The sequence below is a fragment of the Myotis davidii genome, unplaced genomic scaffold, assembly GCF_000327345.1.
Source record: "Myotis davidii unplaced genomic scaffold, ASM32734v1 scaffold436, whole genome shotgun sequence".
Lineage (NCBI taxonomy): Eukaryota > Metazoa > Chordata > Mammalia > Chiroptera > Vespertilionidae > Myotis > Myotis davidii.
The window spans coordinates 4398490-4407925 of record NW_006292604.1 but is presented as its reverse complement, the minus strand read 5'-3'; the positions used below and the strand labels follow the sequence as shown (position 1 = coordinate 4407925).

Genomic DNA, 9436 nt, shown 5'->3' with positions numbered 1-9436 from the left:
AGCTCTGAGGCCCTGGCCTGCTGAAAGCATGTATCTAGGGTTTGTTTAGCTTCTATCATTGCAACTTTGTTGCTTAGAGGGGAGCTCAGAGCCCTGCCGCAGCAGGGAGGAAGCTTGGCTTCCTCCATCACTGGAGCAAGCAAGCCTCCTGCTCGCTTCAGCTGTGTGGCTGCCAGCCGCCATCTTTGTTGGCAGTTAATTTGCATATCTCGCTGATTAGCCAATGGGAAGCATAGCGGAGGTACGGTTAATTTCAATCTTTGTCTATTATTAGATGGGATTTTTTAAATCTGAGATTATGACATTCCTGATACACCTGAGTGTGTGGAATATCATCCATATCCCCTGGGTTTTCAATGACACGTATTCACACACTCGTTACAGAGAATTTGGGCAGATCTTTCTCACCCACCAACTAGAGGAAACCCAGAGGCAATTTAGGAGAGACAGACAGGCAGACAGGGAGACAGGGAGACAGGGAGACAGGGAGACAGGGAGACAGGGAGACAGGCAGACAGGGAGACAGGGAGACAGGGAGACAGGGAGACAGGCAGACAGGGAGACAGGGAGACAGGGAGACAGGCAGACAGGGAGACAGGGAGACAGGGAGACAGGACGAGGGAGGGAGACAGGGAGACAGGGAGACAGGGAGACAGGGAGACAGGGAGACAGGGAGACAGGGAGACAGGGAGACAGGGAGACAGGGAGACAGGGAGACAGGGAGACAGGGAGACAGGGAGACAGGGAGACAGGGAGACAGGGAGACAGGGAGACAGGGAGACAGGGAGACAGGGAGACAGGGAGACAGGGAGACAGGGAGACAGGGAGACAGGGAGACAGGGAGACAGGGAGACAGGGAGACAGGGAGACAGGGAGACAGGGAGACAGGGAGACAGGGAGACAGGGAGACAGGGAGACAGGGAGACAGGGAGACAGGGAGACAGGGAGACAGGGAGACAGGGAGACAGGGAGACAGGGAGACAGGGAGACAGGGAGACAGGGAGACAGGGAGACAGGGAGACAGGGAGACAGGGAGACAGGGAGACAGGCAAGCAGAACACAAAGACCCACCTTTCTTGGCCGCCAGCCCCGTGTCCCTCACGCTGCTCACGTAGAGCCTTCGGACGCCATCCTCCTCCACGGAGGAGAGGGAGAAGCCTGGGAGCAGAGACAGTGGGGTCACCTGGGCGCTGAGCGCACGCAGGCTGGTCTGTCGGGCCTTCTGTGTGCGGATCGGAGCGTCGGCGTTTCCCGCAGGTCGTTCACGAAGCAGGAAAGTGCGTGTTCAGGCGACAGACGTCACTACCCACCAACACTAACCTCCTGGCTCGCTCTGCACGCGGCTGCCGACTCCATCGGAAGCCGGGTGTCGGTCCCACCTGGCGCGGCCACCCCGTCCTCAGCCGCCTCCTCAGCACAGCCCTCGCTCCCCTCGGCTGGGTCTCATCCCCGGAGGTCACAGGTGTGTGCGTGCGCGACCCCACATGCTGCCCGTGGACACTGCTCTCATCATTAAAACTCTGCAAAGAGCGTCCAGCAGCCACTCCCTCCAAATCCAACCTCACACGAACCTGGCTGGTCTCACACTCCACGTGTCAGGTGAGCCTGCCCGTGGCCGGGGTCCTGAGCTCAGAGCCACTAGTGGCCAGTCCTGGGCGTGGATGACCCTTCAGGAAAAATGGCCGAACACGCCCCAAACACTGAGTGGTGAGGGGCCTGGGCTCCCAGTCCTGGCCACCTCCATGCTCATGTACATCCTCCCCGGCCAATGGCAGCCCAGGACATGCGCTTTCCCTCGGGAAGAACACTCGGGCGGAACTGCAAAGGGGACCGCGTGGAACTGAGGCCACCGTGACGTGGACACAGCTCAGCTCTGGGGGAACAGCTCAGGCAGCGACCTGGCTGAGGGCCGGGCAGGGCACCGCGTCTCACACAACGGGCCAGTGACAAAACAGAGCTAACGCGGGCCGGGCCGAGCGTCCCCGAGAGAGCGGGCCGAGTCATAACCAGCATGCTCTTTGTTTTGTTCGCAGGTCCTGGAAACAGCGCCCACGCGGGCCACACGACCCACGGCCCCGCCCACGCGGGTGTCGGGTCCTCAGATGGAGAATGAGGCACGCCCTGCGGATGTTCCAACGACCTCATTTTTAAAAAACACTTATTTTTATGGGTTTGAGAGAGAAAGGGGGAGAGGGGGAGAAGGGGAAAGGTGGGGAGAGAGAGAGAGAGAGAGAAACATCGATCGGCTGCCTCCTGCACACCCCCTACTGGGGTTCCAGCCTGCAACCCGGGCATGTCCCCTTGACCGGAATCGAGCCGTGACCTCTGGGTACACAGGACGCCTTTCAACCAACTGACCGCATCAGCCAGGGCGCAAAGATATCATTGTATCCTCTTATCCTGACCTCCATTCTTACAGCAACTTCTAGCTCCCAGGTTATTTCTGAGTGTGTTTTGGGGGGCCCCCCTCAAATAAAACTAATTTTATCCACGAGTCAAACTGACTAGCTGTCCCTGCCTGCCCCTCAGAGGAGAGCACATCTCTCTCATCTGCTAGACCCTGTGCGACGTCCTGGATGAATCACCCCCACGGCTGCGCCCACGCCCCGTGCGGCAGCGAATGTGAGGGTCGCCTCGGGGACCCCTCTGACCTGACCTGTGGGGGAGGGGGTTCTGCATGCTTTGGGGCGAGGAAGACAAACTCCCCTCAGGATCGGAGTGCATCCTAACAGAGATACCCACTCCCAACACAGCCAGCCCCTGTGGCCACAGCGCGCCCGGGTCACAGCTGTGGGATGGGCCGCGCGTCCTGGCCGCACCGCAGAGATTCCTGTTTGTTTGTTGTTGTCACTCCTCCCCCGACCAAGGCCATTTTCCATTGATTATTAGGGAGAGTGGAAGGGAGAGGGAGAGACAGAGAGAAACATCGACATGAGAGACACACCGACTGGCTGCCTCCTGCACGCGCCCCGACCAGGCCCAGGCCAGGGAGGAGCCTGCACCCGAGGTACGTGCCCTTGACCGGAATCGAACCTGGGGCCCTGGGTCCACAGGCCGACGCTCCATCCACTGAGCCACACCGGCCGGGGCAGAGAGTCCTCTTTTCCCCTGTGGCTGCCTTGCCGAGCCCAGAACCCGGGCAGGCTGTGGCCTGACCCGCCCCCAGGCATTTTACCCACGTTCACCGGGGAGCGGCTCCCACAAGGGAATCACCAAAGACCGCGGGGACGCACGCACCGTAGCTGTCCCCGGCCGCGTCCGACTTCTCCACCTGCAGGCTCCGCGTGGCCTTGGGGCAGATCTCGATCTCCTGGTACAGCTGGAACGACAGGGCGCCGTCAGGCCATTAGTGATGGCGGTGTGGGGCTGCCTCACTCTGTGAATCTTTCTCCTCGCCACACCCTGGGTGCGCTGAGCCCCTCCCGCGCCCAGGCTGCGACCTGTTGCTCCCATGCCCGCCCTGAGCCGCGTTCGGGGAGCAGTGACCCCTCTGGAGCCGCAGGGCGGGAGCGGGCGTGGCAGGGCGCATGCCACGGGACAGAGCTTGTGGCCCCGACGCCAAGCGCCAGCACTTCCCCACGTGACTGCCTAAGTCCCTCAGTAGGAACGAGTGAGCTCAGTAAACATCTAACAATGGGAAAGACCAGGGAGAGGCACCGGTCCTGCCGTGGGGCACGGGGACGGGAGGTCCCGGTGCTTTCAGTCCCTTCCGTGCACGTGCGAACCTGCCCGAAGTCCATGGCAGGACAGACAGGTGGACGAATTACAGCACGAAACAGACGACGATTCTACAGGGTGTCCCCCAAAGTGCACACCCCGCACAGCTGCGAAGGTGCTTACTGCACACACGGCGCTCAAACTGACCACGGCTGTCACGGTGTGGGCACGTGCTTGGGGGACTCCCTGTCTAGGTGGGGACACCCTCTTTCAGCCCCCGGATGACACCCCGAGACCCAGGACACTCCGTGTGGACCTGAACCAGCTCTCCAGGGAGAGGGGAGGCGCGCGCAGCTCACACGTCAGAGGTTTCACTTCAATTAACCGGTCGGCTCGTCCTCCCGTGTCTGTGACAGTCATCGCACGGACAGTCACTCAAAGTTCTGCCCTCGCCCTTGGTCCTCACTCACTCCCAGGTACCTGGGGCCCCTTTAACAGCGGAGAGAGCACCCCTGCATGACGGGGCCCCTTTAACAGCGGAGAGAGCACCCCTGCGGGTGCACAGGCCCATGGCCATGTCCACAATCGATGACAAAAGCTCCAAACAAATCCATGTGCCAGCGGCTCAGAGGACGCGGCCAGGGGGGATGAATGTTGGAAAAAGTAACAATAACAGTAACGGCGTTTTTAGATGCCGTCGGCTGAGCAGGGCCCTGAGCCGCAGCCTCGGGGCCGGCTCGGACAGCACGGCCACTCGTTTGGAAAGGACTGGATTCCGGCGAGGAGGGGGGACGCCCGTTCCTCTCCGCCCTCTTTTTGGGGCACCTGACAGGCGGCGAGTGGAGAGCTGGTGGGAGGGGGACGGGGGAGATGGGGAGGATGAGGAACTGAACGCACAGCCGCTCGCTGGACACCCTAATTCAACGCAACTGCCCCCAAATGCAGTGTGAAGCCTCGACGGGGTTTTATTGTGATACTTCCGACACTTAGGCATACAGATAAATTCTGAAATGCGAAAAAAATCTGTTGATACTAATCTTTAGCTCAAAAACACGGTCTCCAAAACTATAAACACCAAACATATGGAGTTTACAGCACGTTTCGTCGCACCACTGAACACCCACAAAAGGCTGGGGGCCTTCACCTTACTCGGGGCCTCGAGCCCGCTCTGCCCCTAGGGGGCAGCGTGTCACCGTCGTTCCAATCACGGTTTTCCCACGGCCCAGTGGGCACGGTCCTGTCCCTGCCTGGTGGCCTCCTGCTTGGTACCTGGTTTCAGAGCCTGTGGGTACGTTTATCTCAGACGATTCGTTTAGAGCAGTGGTTCTCAACCTTCTGGCCCTTTAAATACAGTTCCTCATGTTGTGACCCAACCATACAATTATTTTCGTTGCTACTTCATAACTGTCATGTTGCTACTGTTATGAATCGTCATGTAAATATCTGATCTGCAGGATGGTCTTAGGCGACCCCTGTGAAAGGGTCGTTCGACCGCCAAAGGGGTCGCGACCCACAGGTTGAGAACCGCTGGTTTAGAACGACACAGGCCCGAGCTCCACTGCCTTAGACTAAACTCAGAGCAATAAAAAGCCCTGATAGACACAAGAACCACCCAGCAGGGCTGCTCCGCGGCCGCACCCACGGGCCGAACACGCTCGGCTGGCGACGGGCGGGCGTTAAGCGGGCGTCCACAGCGCTGGCTGCACAGAACCCCACTCCCTGCCGGCCACGCGCGTCCCCTTTCCCAGAGGGGGGCCCGGCTCCGGCTCTCGGCTCTGCTCTCCACGGTGACCCCCCCCACGGGGACACATCGCCAGGCGCACGTCCACGCCCGCAGCCGTGGCCCCAGAAACGACTGACCAGAGGGGAGCACAAACTCCAGGGCGGGGGGCCCAGCTCCCACATTCCTCTCCTGGGGCTGACACCGCACCACGTAGCCACCAAGAAGGAAGCATCAGTGCCGTTACCGTGACAACGTTTCCTGAGCACCTACTGTGTGAACCATCACTTCCGCTCTGACGGGACCCTGGAATAGCGTCCCCTCGTGTTCCTGCCAACGCCACATCGTTAGCGCCGACAGAGACCCGGGTGTGGGAAAGACTCGGACAGAGAAACGCAGACACAGGTGACGGCCGGGATCTGCCTGAACGGCACTACAAGAGGCTGGGACACAGAAGTGAGCGACAGGACGCAGCCAGAGGTTCCAGCCGAGGGGAGAGTCACACAGAAATGGAGTCAGAGCCAGCGGGTCTGTCGCCAACTGAAAACCACACCTGGCGGGCTACAGAGAGAGTGGACCGCGTCCCCGCGGCTCTGGGCCAGCTGTGCCAGGGCACGGGCTCCCTGCACAGACAGGGGGCGCTGCACCCCGCGGAGAGGCTGGGACGCGCAGGGCCGTCCCAGGAGCCGCACTCCGAATGAAGGACCGAGGGCCATGCAGGTCAGAACCCGCTCCCCGACCCCAGCCACCACCCCGTGGGATTTACGCCCCTGCGCGGAGGGCCTGGACGGCGGCGGCCTACCAGCTCGTACACGTCCTCCTCGGGCTGCGGCACGTAGACCTGCAGTGTGTTCTCCAGGAGGAACCTCAGCCGCAGGTAGTGGGCAGCCGGGTCCAGCTGGTGCATCTGCGCGGACAAAGGAGAAGGAAAGAGGTTTGGTGGGAAAAGGGGGCGCATTTCCCAGGACACGGCGTCCGGTCCCAGGACAACAGTATCCACCGTCCCGGAGGCTTTGCACCTACACCCGAACTTCAGCGCCTTCTCACTGAACACAGGCCGCGCCCCGTGGGCACCTGGCGATGCACGACCTGAGCCAGGTCAGCCTTTAACTCGGGATTTGCAACAAAACCCATCAGGGGCCACGGGAAGGGCCACCGGCAACGCCTTCAACAGTAAAGACAAGTTTAAAGATCCACCGTCAGAGCAACGAGGCCGCCACGTAATTCCACACACACAGGCGGCCGGAGGGGAGCGTGGGGAAAGCCTGACGCGGGGACAGCGAGGGAGGCTGCGCCCGGCACGTGGGTTTCACACGTGGGGACGGGACTGTGTCAGCAGCTCATCTGCAAGCGAGTCCCAGCGAGGACGCCGCTCGGATTTCGGTGATTTACGGAGTCCCCCGCGAGCGCCCAGTGTGCAGCTACGGACACGCGGGCCGACTCGCCCGGAGGAACAATCGGGAAAAGCCGGGGATTCGCTCCCAGGCCTCCTCCGGGCCCAGACCGGCCGGCCGTTTCCTGTGTCTAAAAACTCATCTTCGGATGAAGGGTGCAGAAAAAGCAAGAGCGGCAACATGGTTTCATACACAACCCTCAGGTGTGTTCAAGATGGGGGCCTGGCCCACGTGGCTCAGGGGTGGAGGGTCGACCGAAGAACCAAGAGGTGACGGTTCGATTCCGGTCAGGGCACAGGCCCAGGCCCAGGTTGAGGGCTCGATCCCCAGTGCGGGGCGAGCAGGAGGCAGCCGATCCATGATTCTTTCTCATCACCGATGTCTGTCTGTCTCTCTCTCTCTCTCTCTCTCTCCCTCCCTCCCACTCCCTTCCTCTCTGAAATCAATAAAAATATCTTTTAAAAAAAGAAGGGAAAAGAGCGACAGTGCTCTTCAGCACACAGTGCATCGTGGGCAGGAAATGCTTCAATGGACTCATTTAAAAACATCCTTTTATTTGGAGACTCATCCCCAGTGCACAGTAGATAGAGAACGAGCCTGGGATCTGCTTCCAGAATAACCCAGAGCTGGGGGTGGGAGTAAAGGAATCAGAATTTGATCATTACAGACCCCAGCGACGGGGACCCCAGCAACGGGGACCCCAGCGACGGGGACCCCAGCCACGGGACCCCAGCCACGGGACCCCAGCGTTCATGACATTAGTCTCTGCTTCTACAGACGTGTGAAATGTAAGGTCTCTTCCCCCCAAAAGCTCTGCTGATGACAGTTATTTCCACCTCCGTGAAGTTCATTTTCCACGTGTTTATACTCTTTTTACTTCTCCTGCCCTCCTCCCCCATAAGTTTTTAAGGCCAAACTAAGAACATCCCGACAGTTATTTCCGTAACCGTCACTGAATCACAGGGAAAAACTCCCAGGTGTGCAGACACCGTGAACCACCACAATGTGCGAACCCGGCACGTGTGTGGCTCTGCAGCACACGGCCCTGCATGTGGGGAGCCCCGCCCGGCCCCGCATCGTCAGCTGCGGAGGTGACCCCTGGGCCTCTGCTCCCCAGGACGCCCCCAGGGCCTCACCTTGCAGACCCCCTCCAGCGTATCCCGCGCGGAGTCTCCAGGCCGCACCACCGTCAGCGCGGACCGGTTGCCGGGCAGACAGAACCAGGACGGCGTGAAATACTCGTGGACCCACATGTCACAGTCGGAGTTCTGCTGGTGGGCGATGGGCAGGACCATCTCCTTCTCCATCTGCAACAGGGAGAGTCAGCCAGGCGGCCACCGTGGGGACAGTGACCCCGACCCCAGGGCACAGGGGCCTCCTGGTCCCGAGAAGGGCCCAGTGCAGACGCGGCACCCGGGGAGGAAGAAGGACAGAGAAAGGAGCGCTGCTGGGGGGGTGAGGGTCCTCAGACCTCACACCTGGCCCAGGACACCCCAGGCGGGCAAGCAGGAAAGAGAGGCTGGGAAATTCAGAAGGAACCTAGGGAGAAAGGAAAGAAAACGGGAGAGGGAGGGAGGAAGGTCGGGAGGAAGGGAGGGAGGGAGGGAGGGAGGGAGGAAGGAAGCTAACCCATCCACTGGCTCAGCTCGGCCACTGGTTCTCCCATCAACCGCGTCAAGCTCAGAGCGGAGCCCCGACAAGAGCACCCAGCCAGCTCAGGGCCCCGGGAGCTCAGGGCCATAGGCTGCGAGGGCCGAGGAGCCTGAGGAAGGGGAGGCCGGGCTGCGTGGGCAGGAGCAGCACCCTCTCTGCCCGACTAGGGCCTCAGCCCGACCTGGGAGATGGCCGCTCCCCTTGCCGGGGCGGAGGGGACACACAGCACCTTGGGGTGAGTGCAGGACGCGTGTGGGGGCCTCCTGAGGCGGCCGCCGTCTCCCCTCTCCCCCACCTGCCTGAGGCTCAGGACACCCCACGCTCAGGTTCTCATGCTGATTCTGAGGCTGAGAACGGGGTGCCCCTGAGGCAGCAGCAACCCGAGCACCCCAGCCAGCCGCTGCACATCACTGTGGGGGTCTAAGAGCTCGGGTGTCCATGTACAGGCTACAAAGGGGCCTGGAAAACAAACCGACGCCCGTTATTCTCCGATCGGAGCGTCCGAAAGCCCCTAAGTCCACCCACAAGCGGGCACAGCTGTGACTCCCCCGCCGAACGCTCATCTTGCGAGGTAAGTGCGCTTTTTAGGACGAACCTTCGCTCAGAAGGGTCCTTGGCACTTAGTGGGGCCGCAGAGCCCGCGGGGGGCGGGGGGTCACTCCTCACCCGACGCCCAGAACAGGGTTCGCGAGGTGCGCAGGCTCCACTCGGGTCCCTCTGGGCTCAGGATGGAGCTCCCACAACCCCCCCAAGCATGAGGTTCTGAGTGCAGGGTGAAATCTTGAGCTGTCCCACTAGGGATGTGACCCATCCTTTTGTCCAGCACATCCACACTACATGTGCTACTCAGCTGTTAGTCACTAAGTAGTTGTCTCAGTTATCAGATTGGCTATCACACACCCAGTCACATAACTTTTATTATGGCATAGTGTTATATTTTTCCATGTTACTATTAGTTATTGTTGTTAATCTCTTACTGTGCTTAATTTATAAATTAAACTTTATTATAGGA

At 60.4% G+C, this 9436-nt stretch overlaps 1 protein-coding gene across 1 annotated transcript in view; it reads right to left on the bottom strand.

Moving 5' to 3' along the window:
* TIAM1 (T-cell lymphoma invasion and metastasis 1) overlaps window positions 1–9436 on the bottom strand; it is a 72855-nt gene that overhangs the window by 28670 nt on the left and 34749 nt on the right. The window contains exons 7-10 of the mRNA XM_015565533.1: window positions 7908–8093; window positions 6180–6284; window positions 3238–3319; window positions 1072–1158 (exon numbers count right to left, since the gene is read on the bottom strand). Coding sequence (XP_015421019.1) covers window positions 1072–1158; window positions 3238–3319; window positions 6180–6284; window positions 7908–8093 — 460 coding nt within the window. The remainder of the gene's footprint in view (window positions 1–1071; window positions 1159–3237; window positions 3320–6179; window positions 6285–7907; window positions 8094–9436) is intronic.